Source organism: Protopterus annectens, chromosome 11.part0, assembly GCF_019279795.1.
Source record: "Protopterus annectens isolate FY-2018-M chromosome 11.part0, PAN1.0, whole genome shotgun sequence".
NCBI classification, from domain to species: Eukaryota; Metazoa; Chordata; order Ceratodontiformes; family Protopteridae; genus Protopterus; species Protopterus annectens.
In genome coordinates this window covers 31,169,441-31,188,698 of record NC_056745.1, presented here as the reverse complement: position 1 = coordinate 31,188,698, position 19,258 = coordinate 31,169,441, and the positions used below count along the sequence as shown (strand labels likewise).

General features: G+C 41.4%; 1 protein-coding gene across 1 annotated transcript; it reads right to left on the bottom strand.

The window, feature by feature from the left end:
* Positions 1 to 4,569: 4,569 nt before the first annotated feature.
* On the bottom strand, positions 4,570 to 5,459 carry LOC122814899 (zinc finger protein 568-like). Its single transcript, XM_044087164.1, has one exon. The coding sequence runs from the start codon at positions 5,395 to 5,397 to the stop codon at positions 4,570 to 4,572; it is 828 nt and encodes a 275-aa protein (XP_043943099.1). The 5' UTR covers positions 5,398 to 5,459.
* Between the last annotated feature and the right edge of the window lie 13,799 nt (positions 5,460 to 19,258).

The following is a 19,258-nucleotide window of genomic DNA, read 5'->3' as shown; positions in this document are numbered from 1 at the left end:
CATTTGCCCTGAATGCACCGATCTGTCATGTGCGCCCCCCAGGCATAGTCCGAGGCGTCTGTTGTGATGACTTGATTTGCTTGAGGCTTGCAGAATGGGAGACCTATGTTTCTTTGGCATGCTTGAGCCCACCACAGAAATTCCTTTTGAAGACATGGAATCAGTGGTATGATTGCTTCCAAACTGTGGCTGTGTTGAGACCATGAGTTTTTTAGGTACCATTGAAGTTTCCTCATATGCAGCTTTGCACATGGGATTAGCAGGATGCAAGATGCCATGAATCCCACAACCTGCAGGATTTTCCTTGCAGTCAGCCTGGTGAAGGTTGCCAGTTTTCTGAAGTATTGAGTTAATTGCCCTTGTTTCTCTGGCATGAGGTGGGCCATCTGGGTGTTTGTATCCAAGCTGGCACCCAGGAAAATTATTGTTTGAGAGGGTATTAGTCTTGACTTCTTTTTGTTGACTGTGTATCCCAGAGATTTCAACAACATTATTACAAACGCCAGGTGTTTCAGAAGAGTGTGTTTGCTGTCTGCTTGGATCAGGCAGTCGTCCAGATATGGGTATATTTGTATCCCTTGAAGTCTGCAAAAGGCAATTACTGATGCCAGGCATTTCGTGAACACTCTGGGTGCAGTAGATAAGCCAAAGGGCAATGCAGAGAATAGATAATGGGATGAACCTGCAAGAAATCTGAGGAATCTTCTGCAATCTTGTCTGATTGGGACATGCAGGTATGCCTCCTTGAGGTCCAATGTTACCAGCCAAGACTCCTTGCCCAGCATGGGAAGAAGCTGCTGTAATGTGAGCATCTTGAACTTTGGTACGAGTAAATATAGAATATACATATATATTGTTTGCACACCCCCAAATATTTTTAATACACAATTTTTCCATGTTAGGAATGTTGTTGCTTTAAATGAGAGCAATTAATTCCATCAATTGTTCAATCAGCTTTAATGATGGGTGTATATATATATATATATATATATATATATATATATATATGTGATCCTTTTATGTATGGACTTTGTCTGATGAAGTCGCTTTATTGATGAAAACGTGTATCTTTATTTGTGGCGTTAATAAATTTTACTACTTTGAGGATCTGGTACCTTATTGTGAGCCATTTTCATCTACACTTCTGCTCCAAGGTGGTGGCTGATTCCCGGACTGTTTGCTGTAGTTGTTGGTGGTTGGATTTTACAGCGTTCTTTTTTCGTTGTTTGACGAGTAAATATGTGTTTAGGATGGATAGGTCCAAAATAAGTCTCCAGTCTTTGCCCTTCCTTGGTACCAGGAATAGTCTGGAATAAAAACCTCCCTGTTCTTGTGCAGGTACCTCTTGAATAGCTTTCATGTCCATGAGATCTGAAATTTGTTTTTGTGCCTCTGCCCTTTGATTGTGTGGCAGGTTTGGCATGCCTCTCATTTTTGAAAGGGTATGAAAGTGGAATCTGTAGCCTCTGTCTATAATGTCCAGGATCCATTTGTCTTTTGTGACAATATGCCAATTTTTCAAAAATAATGCCAGTTTTCCACCTAAAGGTGCTGCCATTTGAGCCTTGCTTGGCATGCAAAGGGGAAAGTCATTAGGTCTGCTTTCTGAATGGCTGTGAACTATCCTTACCCCCTCTTGGTGTAGGTGTTTGCCATTGTCTGCCTCTAAATGATCCTTGAGATTGCCCTCTACCTCTCGGGCGCCTGTATCTACCTCTTTGAGGTCTGTCCATGGCTGGAAAGGACCAATTTTCTGAAGGCCAATTTCTACTGAAACGTGGTGGCTGTACCTGTAGGAAATCTTTCACTGTTTGCATTGATTTTGCCTTTTCCTCCATTTTCTTTAATACCTCCTCAGCTTTAACACCAAACAATACATCTTTTTGAAGAGGTGCATCTAGTAATTTAGCTTTGACATGGTCTGGTAAGGTTTGCTCTTTGAGCCAAGCATGTCTACGTATGACTGATCCTGTAACAGCAGCTCTACAAGAGGCCTCTAAAGCATCAAAACCACATTGCAAGGTATGTTTACCCACTTGCTCTGCACTATGCAACAAATCCTGCAACTCCTTCAAGTCTGGTTGTTCAGGTTGTGACATTTTGCTTTTCAACTGAGATAACAAAAACTGTTGACACTTTAACATATGGAACTGACAGTTTAATGCCCTCATGGTTAAAGTGGCCGAGGTGTATATCTTTTTCCCCCACCTTTCTAAAGCTCTGGAATCCCTCTCTGAAGGTAATGGATTTTTGGCAGTGGAGGCCTTAATTCCCTTGAGACCCTGTGAAATAGTTTCTGGGTCAGCAGCATGGCTCTTGTATAGGAATTGGTGTGAATCAGGAACCCGGTAATACCTGTCAGGCTTGACTGGAGCTGGAGGTAAAGAATCTGGGTTAAGGCTGGCCTCTGAATACACATCATCTAGTATGTCTAAGACAGGAGGTATAGCCAGAGGCCTGTGCTGAGGGAGCAAGAGGAAATCCCTGAGCCTTTTCTTGGAGTCTGAGTACTCTTGGCCTTCCCAGTGGAAGTGTTCCCTCAAGGTATGCAAGGTTTCCCCAAAAGAGTAATCCTCATGGGGGGAGACAGAGGGAATGGACTCCTCTGCATCAGAATCTTCGAAAGGGGAGTAAGAATGTTCCTGGTCATCAGAATGCTCTGAAGTAATGGAGGCCTGGTCCGAGGAAGGGTATTCTTCCTCCACTCTGGGCCTTTTGTCCGAGGGGGGTTGAGAACCCCTGATAAGAGAAATCAAATCCTCAGCCATTTTGAGCATCTGCTTTTTAGGCATGGGGCCTTGAGAGGGGCCCTGTGGAGCTTGTCTTTTAGAATGCATGGCTGCTTTAGATTTAGTGTAAGCCTTAATGGAAAAAGAAGAAGAAGGCCTGAAAACACCTTGAGAGGTGGCAGGCCTGTCTGAACTCTGAGTTTCCCCGCCAAGAGTGACTTCGGTATCTGTAGCTGGGGTGAGGGCCGAAGAGCCTGTGACCTCGGGCACAGAAGACACCGCTAATGAAGTGTCATCGGTAGTCAGGGGCTGTGTAGGTGCCTCGCTGAGAACCGGAGCACATGTAGTCGGCTTTAGCATGGTGTCGGTAGAAGTCGCGGACTTCGTATGTCGGTCCTTATCTTTACGTCGTTTACTCAAAATTGGAGTCGGAGTATCCGACGACATGTTGTAATTAAACTTTTTGCCAAAATAGTGTTGGGCAAACTCCGCCCAATGCTTAATAGTGCGTCTGTTGAATGTAGCACAAAAACGACAGGTTGAGACGTTGTGGTCTGGGCCTAAGCAAGGTATACAGAGGGAATGAAAATCCTTATGCGGTATTTGCTTCCCACATGAAATGCAATTATTAACTTTGTCTGACATCGGTCTGAGGCAAGAAAAGTTTCAACGGGTACTTAGCTTTCAAGAAGTCTTCGGTTGAAAAATATTCGTAATCTCAGGAGCTGGCCGACCGGCACTTGCGAACTGCTTCTGCTTCGGGCACCACGTGGCAAGAAAGACTGAAGAAAATGGCGTCGGCTGGTTATTTTATACCCCTGTCACACTGACGTCAGGGAAGAAGTGACGACAACCGACGCTGGACCTAGACTTTGGAATTCGGCCGACCAAGGACCCGCCTGACGGCAGGAAAACCTATCTGTTATGACTGCAGCTGTATGCACGATGAACATCCTCTGTGTGACAGAGCCAGGCTAGCCTTGTCTGAATTTTCAGTTCATTTTTCTGACTTAGTTACTATGAATTAATTTAGAAAAATGTCTTTAGTTATGACATCTTGTCATGCTGCTGAATTGTTAGGTACCTGTTTCACTGAATTATTAAGAAGGGGCAATTTTGTTGTTTTGCCCTTGGATTTTTCTCTCCCCACTGTGGAGTTTCTCATGGTGCCTAAGGTTGCCCTTCCGTGAAAAACTCTTATCACATGATGCACATTTATATGGCTTCTTCCCAGAGTGGACAAACTCATGCCTTCTGAGATTACACTTTTCTGTGTATGTTTTGCCACATACTGGGCATTTAAAGGCTTCACGTCCAGTGTGAAGTTTCTTGTGGATTTCAAGGTGGTGTTTTCGTCTGAAACTCTTGCCACATGTTTCACATTCATACGGCTTTTCACCAGTGTGGATTTTTTCATGAATTGTGAGGCTTTGTTTGTATATAAAACTCTTACTACATGTTGTACAGCTGTAAGGCTTTTCTCCACTGTGGATTTTTTCATGAACTCTGAGGCTGCTTTTACATATAAAAGTCTTACTACATGTTGTACAGCTGTAAGGCTTTTCTCCAGTGTGGACAATCTTATGCGCAGCAAGGTCATGTCTGTATATATAAGTCTTGCCACAAATGGAACACTTAAATGGTCTACTTCCAACATGGATATTCTCATGGTATATAAAGCTTTTCTTTAGTACAAAACTCTTGCCGCACAAAGAGCATTTATAAGGTTGAATTCCAGTGTGTACTTTTTCATGGGCTTCAAGGGAATGCTTCCAAGCATAATTTTTTCCACATATTACACATTTATATGGCTTTGTTCCAGTATGTGTAGTTTCATGTATCATAAGGCCATTCTTCTGTATGAAGCTCTTGCCACATGTGGCACATTTATAGGGCCTAGTTCCAGTGTGGATTCTCTCATGAACTGTAAGGGCAGCTTTCTGTCCAAAATTTTATTACATATTGCACACTTATATGGCTTCACCCCTGTGTGAGAATTAATATGTCTCTGAAGCTTGGGTTTGTCTAGAAATCTCTTACCACAAGTGACACATTTAAATGGTTTAATTCCAGTGTGTATTTGTTCATGGGCTGTAAGGCTGCTTTTCTTTGTAAAAGCTTTGTCACATGTTACACATTTATATGGTCTCTCCCCTGTGTGAGTTCTTTTGTGGATGGTGAGGGAAAACTTATGTGAAAAGCACTTGTTACACTTGGCACACTTAAATGGACTGATGCCAGCGTGGACTTTCTTATGTTGGATAAGGCTACTCATCCTTATGAAACACTTGCCACATGTGGCACACTGAAATAATTTCCCCTTAGCATTTGCTTTTTGATGTGTTTTCAAACTATCTTTGCATTTCTCCTTCATTTTACTTCCTTCAAATATTCTGGAACATTTATCAACATCCAGAGGATGGTCCCCCCTCCTTAATTTCTCATCAATGTAATCTTTCCAGTGTTTTTGAAAATGGAATGTGGAAACTGTTTTACACTCATCCGCTTTGTACATTCTCTCAATCTCTTGAGTTTCCAGAAGCACTTTCAGATCCTTCTCCAAACTAAAATCACTGTTATGTTCCATATATTTATATCGTCTGGTTACACTATGAGAAGAGCCACACACTTTATGAGGTGTTTTATCTGTGGAACCCATAGGACACATGGAACTCAGATGCTGTTTCCGTGATGACCTCTGACACTGAATCTCACTGCCATTTAACCACCTGTGAACTTAAAAACAAGTACTTATTATGACAGAATATGTTGCTCATACTTTTATTTAAAGTAAACACAGAAAGAGTAAATGTACACTAAAACTGCACAATGCACTGATTAATAGCACGCATGTGTACTGAAACAAAAACAGTACAAAAGTTCTGTGGTTAGGCACTGAATTACCAAGTTGTTCCTTGTGGCTTCACTGTTACAAGAAAACGTGTCTTCTACAGATGTGCATCATACTGATCACTGCTGTAGCAGCCTTTGATATATGGGTTATATCATGCCTTAGATATATGGGTTATATGCCTTAGATATATGGCTTATATCATGCCTTAGATATATGGGTTATATCATGCCTTAGATATATGGGTTATATGCCTTAGATATATGGGTTATATGCCTTAGATATATGGGTTATATCATGCCTTAGATATATGGGTTATATCATGCCTTAGATATATGGGTTATATGCCTTAGATATATGGCTTATATCATGCCTTAGATATCTGGGTTATATAATGCCTTAGATATATGGGTTATATCATGCCTTAGATATATGGGTTATATGCCTTAGATATATGGGTTATATAGGTTCATAGGTTCATACTAGGCTATCTGCCCTAGGGCATTTATAAGCCTAGCCAGAATGTGTTTGGCTTTCGCCACCCATTTTAAATTTATTTTGCTATGCCCTTTTTCGAGGTTAGTATCTCTCCAAACCAAGAAAAGTCGCAAACCTAAACAAGAAAAGATGAGCTGGAATCCGAACCCAATACAGGAACTTTATTTTTACAAAACTTCAAATGACTTGAGCAACACGCTTTCGGAAGATACAGTGACCCTCCTTCCTCAGAAGACGAAAACATTAACACAGTTTTACAAAGGCTTAAATACATCCTCTAATCACAACGTGTTAATTAATAATTGAACTCATACACGCCTACTAATTATGCTAAAAAGCATACAAAAAATTGCAGAGAAACGGGAAAATACATTGTCACAGATTCAGCATATAACATTTAAAATCAAAGTACTATACATAAACCAACAATCACCTTATTGTTAAATTGTTAAAATATTAAAATATTAAAACACTTCCTGTGTATTACAGATCCTTGACATAGGAATCTGTTAAGTTACTTTAAAATATCCCTAATATATTTAATATGTTACAAGTATATAAAAACTTTTTCGAGGTTAGTATACTGTGCCTCTGTCTAACAGTGACACAGAAGTGATACCCGGGGTAAACCTACGATCTCCCATCCACTCATCAAGATTCCTCTTGAAGAGAGTCAATGAGGGACTCTGCCTAACCTGGACTGGGATTTTATTCCAGAGTGTAGGGAGCCTCTGGGTTATGAATCTGTCCCTCCAGCATGTCCTATTTATTTCAGTGCTGAGGTTCAAGTCTCTCGAGCGTGTAGCTCGATGGGATTTGGATTTTCTGAGGTGCAGCATGTCCATTAATTTCAGGTTGGACATGGCTTTATACGCCAGGCACAGATGGCCTCTGAACAGGCGGTATGCCACTGAGTAGACCTGGAGTTTCTTTAACGGGCAGCATATGGCATCTGTTTGAGCCCTTTGATCCTCTTGGTGAGGTACTTTTGGGGTCTTTCCAGTTGCTGCAGGTGTCTGGTAAGGTACATCCCAAAAGGGGCATTGTACTCAATTATGGGCCTGATGAGGGATGAGTAAAGAGGCACGATGACCTCCCTGATCTAGATGTGAATCCCTTCATGATTAGGTGGGCTATATAAAATGTTTTTCTAACCACTTTGGCCACGTGGTTGTCAAATGAGAGATTGCTATCAACTTGGGTCCCCAGGTCCCTAATTGCTTCTTCTGTACTTAATGGATTACCACCTATGTGGTAATTTGTGGGCACTTTGTTTTTGCCAAAGGGGATGACTATACACTTTTTGGCATTTAGCTTGAGGCCATGGCTCTGGCACCAGTTGTCTGTTTCTATGAGGCCCTTTTGGAGGATGCTTGTGTCGGCTGGAGAGTCGATTATGGCACCCAGTTTGCAGTCATCTGCGAACTTGGTCAGCCACAGTCCTTCTGTGTTGGCCTGTACCTCTGAGAAATATATACCGAACAAGAGAGGTCCCAGGACTGAGCCTTGTGGGACACCACTTGTAACGGGTTTGGAGTCTGACATGGCTCCAGCAATTCTAACCATGTGGGTTCTGTCCTTGAGCCAGTTTGCAATCCATCTAGTGACATAGGGGGTTTATATTTAAGCTGGTGAGCTTATCTATAATGCCCGAGTGGGTATTGTATCGAAGGCTTTTGCGAGGTCCAGGTAGGCTGTGTGGACCACCTTCCCTCGTCAATGGCCTTGGTGACTGTTTCAAAGAAATCAACCAGGTTTAAGAGGCAGGATCTGCCCTTAACAAAGCTGAACTGGGTAGGATCCAGTGTTTGTAGGTCCCCAATATCTTTATTTATGAGGTCCATGATGACCCTTTCCATAGCTTTGCAGACCAAGCTAGTCAGGCTTATGGGGTGATAGTTTCCAGGATCCGTTGAGGCACCACCTTTATGGAGAGGGACCACTGTTGCTGTACGCCACTCTTTGGGCACATATCCTGTAGTAAGGCTGAGATTGAACAGTAATTTTATGTTTGGGTTTAGCTCTTCTTGGAGTTCATGTAGGACGCAGCCCAGGACAAAATCTGGTCCCATTAATGCTGTGTTTTTTGCTTTGGATATATTACCTTAGATATATGGGTTATATCATGCCTTAGATATATGGGATTATATGCATTAGATATATGGGTTATATCATGCCTTAGATATATGGGATTATATGCCTTAGATATATGGGTTATATCATGCCTTAGATATATGGGATTATATGCCTTAGATATATGGGTTATATGCCTTAGATATATGGGATTATATGCCTTAGATATATGGGTTATATCATGCCTTAGATATATGGGTTATATGCCTTAAATATATGGGTTATATCATGCCTTAGATATATGGGTTATATGCCTTAGATATATGGGTTATATCATGCTTTAGATATATGGATTATATGCCTTAGATATATGGGTTATATGCCTTAGATATATGGGTTATATCATGCCTTAGATATATGGGTTATATCATACCTTAGATATATGGGTTATATCATGCCTTAGATATATGGGATTATATGCCTTAGATATATGGGTTATATCATGCCTTAGATATATGGGTTATATCCTGCCAGCGATATAACAGCCACAAAGCTTCCAAAGTTCCAGGACACCTTCCATGCACTCAAACTGTCAAGCAGCTCCAGCTGATATGAATAAAAGACAAGTCTGGTGCAAAACCCTAAACAGCTTTACTGCTGCTGTATGCTCCTCTGAGGCTTTCAAGGATCGACAGTCAGCTTGTGTTTGCCTTTGCAGATAGGTTCCCTTTGGGGAAAAAATCCATTTTCTTAATTTTGTTGATGTTTTGTTACTATCCTCTTCAGGACAGCTACTTTAAAGCTAGGAGTATTTTTAGGGACTTGCATATTATCGCAACCACAGCTTTTCTGCACTGACAGCATTCTCGGGAACATTCTGTTCTTAACTGAAACATTGTGTTGCCAAGAATGCTGAGAATTTCGTGGTTGCGATATGGAGCAGTGATCAGTTATATCCTGACTCTCCTGAAGGTAACGGAGAAATGATAGCCTAAGTTTCTGAAAAGGGCTGACAGACATTTACTGCTCAGAATGTCTGGTTGCGTTAGGGTGCACTGATCAATACTCACTATCAACATCAAAATAACTTTCTATCAATAAACACACTGCAGGAATGCTGAATTCATCTGGCATGAAACACAAACAGCCAACAAAAAGCACTGCTTTGAAGCAATAATTTTAACTGTGATAGGAGTCCGATTTCTACAAAAAAAAAAAATGCAAAAGTCCAAATAGAAAGTTCTGTTTGCGATTACGAGATGTTTTTTTCGGTTCTTTAATGTTTAAAAATCATTAAAAGGATTTAAAACTGTTAAACTTGTGTAGTGCTTTTTTAATGCCTTACTTCTCTACCGAAAATGCCTTTCCTAAACAAAGCATAGTCAACTGAGAAAAGCTTAGTAAAGTGTGGTTGCATAACAGCCAACCAATGATGTGTTATTAAGTGTGGTTGCGATACTACTTTTAAAAAATCTATGCAATTCCGGAGCTTAAACTTTCAACGTGAAAAAGAATTGCATGAATTTTTTTTTTTTAAAAAAAAGTAGCATCAATACTACACTTAATAACACTATACTAGTTAACTATGAATGCTTTATCTCAACCACAGGACAGCATTCTCGGCAACATTCCATTCTAATCTGAAACATCATGCTGTCGAGAATGCTGTCAGTGCAGAAAAGCTGTGGCTGCGATAATACGCAAGTACCGTATTTTATTTTAATGGACTGTCGCAAAACTGTATCACACTTTTAAAATGGAGCATTCGTTTTTTCATGTCAGTTTAATAGTGTAAAGTAAATGAAAACATTTTTTCTGTGGAGAAATTGTGTATTTTTATTCCATGGGACTGGCATAGTGTTTTAAAGTGCTTTTTACTGTATTTTTCTGTCAGAAAAGTAAATTTTGTGGACTGGTAGTGTTTACTGGCAAATGCTGTTCATTTTCCCTGAGAAAGCGGTACCCCTTTTGTCTTGACCATGGAACAGACTACCAGTCCCATGGTTGGTCTTTATTCCAGTCACAAAAAGAAAAGAAAATTAGCAAATTAAGCAGCCGTTGCCACTACAGCAGGCTAAGGTTTCCTGTTGTGTCAGAATGCTGTGCTCATCACTGGGGAAGCAGTTGTTGCCATTAGCAACATGGTTAACCCTTTTATTTCCTGTCAAAAAGAAACAGAAAAACCAAGCACGTATCCACTTCTCCTAAAATTTGTTTGAATAGAAGTAGTTTAACGGCTCTGGCTCAGGGTTTAATTCATGCTACTGATTCATCTTGTAAAGTAGTTTCTGGTAAAATAAAGGGGGATTCCTCTCTTCATGAAGAAATTTAAGGTTGCAGGGATGGATACAAGATTTCTTCCTCAGATTCCTGATTCACACACAGAGGACAGCACAGTTTTTTACTCTCCCTGTAGGCTTCCTCTTTCTCTTTGACTAGGGCTGGAATGTGTCAGTGCTTTCAGTGGGAGAAAGTACAGTTGTGTACACTTACCATAAATGTAGATGTTTGAGTGAATTCACTGTTGCAGTCCTTACAAAATGGGTTATCCGGCTCCTGGTAGACCTCAGTCCGCCAGAATACCAAAGTCCTTGGTATATGATGTCGGCTGTCTTCGGTTGTAAACCTGACGTCAGGTATAAAGGAAGGCAGCCAATGCCATTTCCTCACCTTAACTGTCAGGAACCCCCCCCCCCCCCCAAAGTAAGCTAGACCAGGAAAGGAAAATCCCTGGAAACAGACCATCCAGAAAAGAAAAATCCAGTCTGTGCCTTAGGAAAAAAGAAGGGGGATGGCGGGTGGGTAACCTGGACTGCAACAGTGAATACACTTGAACATCTACATTTATGGTAAGTGTACACGACTGTACTATGTTCATCATGTTTCATTGTTGCAGTCCTTACAAAATGGGTTGATTCCCAAAGCCCAGGAAAAAACAAAGGGAGGACGAATATCCACTGTTCACGGATTGGTTAGAATGCCCTACAACACTGCAGTGGCAAAACCAGCCCTGGACTTGGAAAACAAGGGTTAATTGCAATGCTTTGTGAAAGTGTGGACAGCAATGCTTTGTGAAAGTGTGGACAGAAGTCCAAGTAGCTGCTTCTAAGATGTCCTTAGTAGCTACACCTCTCAAAAAAGCTGCTGAGGTAGAGGATGCTCTAGTAGAATGGGTCCTAATACTCTGAGGAGGAACCTTACCATGCTGTAAGTAACAAAAGTGAATACAATGAGCAATCCATTTAGAAATGGTCTGTTTAGAAATAGCTTTGCCTTAAGCTCCTGGTGCAAAACTGACAAACAACTGATCCAACTTTCGAAAGGGTTTAGTCCTGTCCGGGTAAAACCTAAGCTGTCTATGCACATCAAGGAAGTGCAGAAGCCTTTCACCTTTATTCTGAGGTCTAGGAAAGAAGGTAGGCAGGTGGATAGACTGGTTAAGAGTCAGGCTAGAAACAACCTTAGGCGTAAAGGAGGGATTAGTCTGAAGAGAAACCTGATCCGTGTGGAAATTGATAAAAGGTTCTACTGCCATTAAGGCATGCAGAAAGTCTTCTAGCTGAAGTAATAGCCAAACAAAAATCCATCATCCAGGTGAGAAACTTTAAATCTGCTGAAGCAGGTGGTTCAAAAGGAGACAGAGTAAGTTTCTCAAGTACAAAATTCAGATCCTAAGCAGGAGTAGGTGCCCTTCTGGGGGGTTTTAAATTGCTAACTCCCCTGAGGAATTCTTTCATCAAAAGGATGAGAAAAATGGATTGTTCAAAGGAACTATGAGCAGAAACTGCTGAAGCATGAATTTGATAGAAGAAAAGGAAAGTCCACCATTAAGCAAGCCTGCCAGGTAATCCAGAATAAGAGGAAGAGTAGGCTGAGAAGGGTCTTCCCCTCTAACCTGCATCCAAATACAGAATCTTTTTCATTTACCTGCGTAATATTTCCTAGTGCTAGGCCTTTTGGCCTCACAAAGAACCTCCACCACCTGCTAGGAAAGGTTTATATTATGAGCCAGGCTGCCAAATGCAGAGTCTAAAGCTGAGGATGAAGAATTTTTCCTCCCTCCTGAACCAAGAGATTTGGTATCAGGGAGAAGACGCCAAAGCTGAGATTGGGAGAGACTGCGAAGCAGTGGATACCAATGTTGCCTGGGCCAGTCTGGAGCTATGATAATGGCCCTTGGTTTTTCATCCCTTATTTTCAACAGCACTCTGGGAAGAAGAGGCAGAAGAGGGACGGCATAGACTGAGAGCTGTTTCCAGGGGAAGGACAGAGCATCCACTTTCCCGACTCTGTCGTGATGTTCCCTGGTGCAAAAGGTTAGCAAAAGGTTGTTGATCGGAGATGAAAAGAGATCCACCTGAGGAGTGCCCCAATGCTGAATAATGCGATAGAAGATGGACTTGTTCGGTTGCCACTCATGAGGATCCAGGACCTGCCTGCTCAACTGGTCTGCCAAGGTGTTGAGTCTTCCTGGAAGAAACTGAGCTATCAAATGAATGCCCATGGAAGCTGCTATGGACCATAGTATAATGCTTTGTCTGCACAGGGGGTAAGAGTGAGTCCTTCCCTGCTTGTTGATGTACCACATGATTGTGGTGTAGTCTGTCCCGACTAGAAGAGTACCAGGAGAAAGTAGATGCTTGAAAGCCAGAAAGGCCTGCTGGACTGCTATCAATTCCTTCAGATTTATGTGCAAATAAATCTGCTGATTGCTCCAAGTCCCCTGAATGCATCTGCCCACTAGATGTTCTCCCCAAGCATAGTCCAAGGCATCTGTGGTGAGAGTCTGGCTGGCAGGAGGTGTACAAAAAAGCAGGCCTTTGTTCTGAGCACAGGCCGTCACCCACCAAAGAAACTCTGTCCGCAGACAGGGAATCAGGAAGTTTTTGTTGTTGTGTCTTTCAGCTTTTCCCGGTTAGGGGTCACCACAGCGGAACTCTGGTCCGCTAATGATTGGCAGTAGATTTTAACATGTGGAGTTGTCAACTCTGATGCACAACCTTCAACGAAGGTATGCCCATTCACGCATGTCTCCACACAGAAGACGCTCTAGCTGAGAATCGAACAGGACAACGTCTTACTATGAGGTGACAATGCTACCGCAGCACCACCACCGCAGAAGTATCAAGTCTAAATCCTTAGTGGGCTGACACCAAAGGTTCTTGAGGTACCATTGTATTTTCCTCATATGCAGTCTGGCATATGGAATCGTCAGAATACATGAAGCCATAAACCCCGGGGCTTGCAGGAATTGACTTGCAGAAAGCTGGGTCATGCTTGCCAAATTCTTGAAGTAAGTCGAAAGATCCATTTGTTTCTCTGGAGGGAGGAATACCATCCGGGCGGCTATTTTTAGACTCGCTCCCAGGAATGCAATCTTCCTGGTGGGTACCAATTTTGACTTCTTTTCATTGAGAGTGTAACCCAAAGATGTGAGAAGATTCTGTACAAAGTCCAAATCCTTCTGAAGTTGCTCTGGAGAGTTTGTTTGAATGAGGCAATCGTCCAAGTAAGGGTAAATTTGAATGTTCCGCTGCCTGCAATAAGCAATGACTGGAACCAGGCATTTCGTAAAACCTCTGGGAGTAGATAAGCCAAAGGGCAGTGCAGAGGAATGGAAGTGTCGATTTCCAGCTCTGAAGTGAAGGAACTGCCTGCAGCTTTCCCTTATTGGGATGTGCAGATAAGCTTCTTTGAGATCCAAAGGAACCAGCCAGGAATCCTTGGCCAGCATTGGCAGCAATTGCTGAAGAGTGAGCATTTTGAACTTGGGAATCACCAGAAAAGTGTTTAAAATGGACAAATCCAGAATAGGACACCAGGTGCCCCCTATTTTGGGAACCAGGAAAAGTCTGGAGTAGAAACCGTGGCCTATCTGTAGTGCAGGGACTGGCTCTATTGCTCCCAGGTTCAGTAAAGAAGCAACTTGCTTTTCTGCTTTTGCCCTCTGCTGTGGGGGAATATCTGGGTATCCTTGGTGGACAGGGAAGGTGTGAAAGGAGAACTTGTAGCCTTGGGATACTATTTTGAGTACCCATCTGTCGTCTGTAGTGGTGGACCAAACATCTGCAAAAACTGCTAACCTTCCCCCCAAAGGAAACCCTAGACCAACACAGGCAGGAAGGGGAAGGCCAGAGTCAAAGAGAATGCTTGCTTTGGGAAGTTTGCTTAGAACTCCGCGATTTTGAAGAAGCATGCCATTGCTTAGCCTTTTGAGTGGTGGAAGTCTGTCCTCTAGACCTGTAACCCCTAGACTTAGTGCGACCTTGTTTGCTACGATCAGGAAAAGTCCAATTCTTAGGAGGGTAATGCCTACTAAAGCGAGGAGGTTGAACTTGAAGAAATTCCTTAACAGTCTGCATAGATATGGCTTCATTCGCCAACTTTTTTAACACCTCTTCTGTTTGTCACCAAAAAGATGGCCCTTGTGCAAAGGCACATCTAGTAATTTAGATTTGACAGGTTCAGAAAGTGGCTGTTCCCTGAGCCAAGCATGTCTTCTAATAACAGAACCAGTGGCTGCTGCCCTGCAAGAAGCCTCCAAAGTGTCAAAACCATGATGTAAAGAAAGTTTATTAACAAGAGTGGCAGAATTCAATAAATCTTGCATGTCCTTACTCTCCATCAGGGAAGGAACACCAACAACTTTAGCCTTAACAGCCTCAAAAGTACGCTGCTGATACTTAAGCATATGAAAAAGACAATTAACTGACCTAATAGTAAGGGTGGCAGAGGTATAAACCTTTTTACCCCACCTGTCCAAGGCCCTGGATTCTCTGTCAGAGGGAACAGGATTCTTAGCAACCATGGCTTTAGCACCTTTAAGGCCCTGAGAAATAATCTCTTGGTTAGCAGTAGGATTCTTGAAAAGGAACTGATGAGAATCAGGAACTGTATAATACCTGTCAGGTTTTCTGGGAGCAGGGGGAACAGAATGAGGAGACAAAGAATTTTCCAAGAAAACATCAACAACTTCCAGCACTGGAGGGATAGCCAGAGGCTTATTTATTTTATTTTTTTATTTTTACATTTGTTAACCGGGCTAGTCTAGCTGGATATATGTCCATTTTCAGTAGAGGCCCGGGGAGAAAAGCTCCAAGCAAAAACAATGACAAAGTTAACAACGCATAAAAACACATAGAGAAGAATCACAATACATAGTTACATTGGTCTAAAACCAGTCATCATAATAAAGGTATAATCTATTAAAGTTTTAGTACAACATTACTTTAAACAGTTATACATAAAATGCACTAATAGCTATGAGGAAGTCTCAGACGAGGGAAAAGAACATTTATGTTAATCTCATATTACAAAGAAAGAGCAGTTTCTTGATTTGGAGGCATAGGTTATAGGAGTAAGAATAGGGGTAAGAGCAAGAAGTAGAAAGATGTCAGTCTGGGTTAGCACATGGACAGAGCCAACGAGTTTTCAGATGTTAAGATGTTTTTTAAAGAGAGAAATAGAAGCGAGGGTAGATCGTTCAGAAGGAAGCTGATTCCAGATGTTTCCTGCAGTGTTTGAGAAAAGAGAATCGCCGGCTTTGTTATTAGCTTTATTTGAGGAAACTAGAAGCTTAGTAGCAGGGCGCAGTGTAGGCAGATTAGTATATGGTGTAATTAGGTTAGTGAGGATACGGGTGTTCTTAGGATAATATAGGATCTTATGAGTCATAAGTAATTGTTGACAGAGTATATGGTTTTGCAATTCTAGCCATCCTAGTTGTTTGAGGTTAAGGCAGTGGTGAATTTTAAAGGGGGAGCTGGTGGTGAATCTAGCTGTACTATTGTAGCATGTGGAGAGTTTAGAGAGGTTGTTCTTGGATAGGTTAGTATATATAATAGAGGCATAGAAAAGGGTGGAAATGAGGTGGGTTAGGGTGATAGTTTTCCTAGCAGAAGGGGTAAGGAAGGGTTTGACTCTATAGAGGGTGCCCAGTTTTTTGTTAACAGATCTTATGGTGGAGTTTATGTTCATTAACCATTAGGCCACCCTCCCAACCCTGTGTTCATCATAGCTGAGACGATTATCAATCGTTACACCTAGTAGGTGGGGTGAAGTATCTGGGGTAATGATGGTGCCATTGTTAGAGGTTACAGAGAAGAAAGGCTTGTCTGATTTATGAGTTGGGGTAAATAGCAGTAGTTTAGTTTTTTTTGGGATTAAGGCGGAGGCAGTGTTGCAGAAACCAGTTTTCAACATTTTGAAAACCAGTTTGGGTAATGGAATGGAGGGAGGCTATATTATTGGCTGTACAGATTAAGGTGGAGTCATCAGCATATTGAATGCAGGTGGCTTGAGCTATGTTTGTATGTAAATTATTAATAAATAAGGAGAAGAGTAGGGGGCCTAGGATAGCCCTGGGGTACCCCAATATTTACTCGGAGTAGTGAAGACAGATTATTATGCCAGAGTACTGTTTGCTTTCTATTTTCTAGATAGGATTTAAACCATTTTAAAGCTTGAGGATCAGGAGAAAGGGCCTTTAGTTTGTTGAGAAGTAAGTTATGGTTAACCATATCAAAGGCTTTTGACAGGTCAATAAATATTGCAGAGGAAAAAGAGTTATTGTTTCGATTTTTATATATAGAGTCAGTGAAGGATAAGAGGGCAGTTGAGGTGCTATGGAATGGCCTAAAGCCGTGTTGGCAGTTTGCTAGAAGGTTATTTTGTAGTAGGTGGTTAAGTAGTTGTTTGTGAATATATTTTTCCATTATCTTAGCTAATGGGGAGAGTAAAGCAATAGGGCGGAAGTTAGAAAGTTCTGTAAAAGGTCCACCTTTGTGTAAAGGGATGATGTGAGATATCTTCCATAAAGCAGGGATTTTGCCTTCTGAGATAGTTCTGTTAATAAGGATAGAGATGAGAAAGTCTATGGCTTTTGCGGCTATTTGTAGGTATTCAGATGGGAGAAGTTCAGCAGAAGGGGTGCAAGGTTTCAATTTTTGAAGTAGTTTACAGATGAGGGATGTAGATACAGGTTGTATTCTAAAGGTAGGTAATGAAGTATTGCAGGTATTTGGTTGGAAAGTATTGATGGGTGGTAAAGAATTAGCCAGGGGTTGAATGGCGTATGTGAAGAAGATATTAAAGGAATCAGTGATTTGGTTGGAGTTGTTATGGTTGACACCAGTTGGGTCTGGAGTGGTAGTGTGGCCTGGTCGAAGAAGTTTGTTTATGCCAGACCAGAATTTTTGTGGGTTTCGTTGGTTGGTTTATTGAAGGTGAAGGTAAAAGTCTTTTTTATCTCTAAGAATATCCTTCTTGGTGGCATTTCTTATTTGTTTAAAGTGGAGGTGGATTGTTGGACATTTGGTAGCTCTCCATTTAATCCAGATTTTATTTCTAAGGAGTATCTTTTGCCTAGTTTGTTTTGTGAGCCATGGGGCAGGTTTGATTCTTAATCTAACAGAGCGATAAGGTCCATGGCAGTCAATGATTTGAAGAAAGTTAGTGTTAAAGTAGGTAACGGCTTCATCAAGTTCTAGATGGGTTAGAGGAGACCAGTCACATGCTTGCAGTTTGCTTAGGAAGCTGTCTGGATTAAAGAATTTTTTTGAGCGAGAGGTTTTGAGATTATGAGTAGTTGAAATGCGGACCTTATGTCTAATAATGTAGGTAAGCATATGGTCGCTGATAACGTCAGGAAGGGTTCCTGGAGTATAGGCTTTGGGGTGGCTATTAATAAGGATCCAGTCCAGAGTAGCTTCTTTGTTGTTAGATTTGTGAATTATTGTAGGAGTTGTAATTAATTGTGAGAATCCAAAGAGGTTTATGTGGTTGGTAGGGTTCAGAGAACTACAAGTGGACCAGTCTATGTTAAAGTCACCTAGTACAATGGTCTCTTGGGGTAGTTGGATAGAGAGGAGACTGAGAAGGTTCTCAAGAGTATTGGTATTATTACCTGGGGGTAGATACATGCAAATTAGATAGACAAATTTGGAGTTATTGATTTGGATTTTGGTAGTTAGGATTTCAGATGTGGTGTCTGATGAAGGAAGCACTTTAATGGTGGAAACGTGGAGGTTAGATTTATAAAGGATTGCTATTCCTCCACATTTTTTGCTTTTACGGTCATTTCTAAGGATGTTATAGCCAGGAAGGGCAATTTCCTGGTCTAGGGTAGATGGTTTTAGCCAAGTTTCAGTAAGACATAGAATGTCAAATGAGTGTACATCAAGGAGTGCATGCAGGTGGGGAATTTTATTGTTAATAATTCTAATGTTAAGGTGAGCTATGAAGAGGGAGTTAGATGGTATACTTAATGTAGAAGTTATAGGTACTGTTAAATTGGATGGGTTAATCGTATGGTTAGCATTGGGGCCAGGGTTAGGATGAATATCACCACCTAGGAGGAGGCGTTGCTGGGGATATTGTAGAGTTTTAAGTAGTTTGTGAGGTTGTTAAAAATCATTTTGGTAGGTAAGTAAGTGATGTGGGTAGTTCTATGAAATTTTGGTAGTGTAAAGTTTGAATTATAGGTTATGTTACTGTGGTTAACGGAGAAGATAAATTAAAATGGTAGAGTTTGTTTGAAGTAATGGTGAATTTCAGGTAGAGGATGATCTTCAAAGGAAGTGAGTAAGTAAGGTATGGTCAGACAAGATATTGTGGTAGTGAAGAGTAGTATGCTTGTGAATATATTTTCCTTTGTTGGGGCCATGGTAAAAAGTAAATTTATGTAGGGAGTATTTAAAGTTAGTTAGCCTTATGCTGTGGCAAATCCAAGAATTTCCTAATCTTGTTTTAGACTGGGGGTAATCCTGACTTTCCCATTTAAAATGCTTCCTAAGAGTACTCAGGGTATCTCCAAAACAGCAATCTTCCGGATGGGCGCAGAAAGGATAGATTCTTCTGCATCAGAATCCTCAAAGCCAGAGAAAAGTTGAGAATTTTCCTCTTCATCAGAAGAAATGCTTGAAACATCAGATTCTGAGGCAGACAAAACCTCTGGGGACAATTCCCTAGCCCTTTTAGAAGGATGTGGCTGAGAACCCGGGATAAGGGTCAAAAGATCACTAGCCATTTTAATCATCCGAGACTGAGGCATTTGAGGGGAGACTGCGGCTGCTTTTGAGTAAATGTGCGGCTGGAAGGTCTGCCAGAA

Excerpts from the sequence above, each read along its gene's own strand:
- LOC122814899 (XM_044087164.1), bottom strand. The coding sequence starts at position 5,397 with ATGTGTCCTATGGGTTCCACAGATAAAACACCTCATAAAGTGTGTGGC.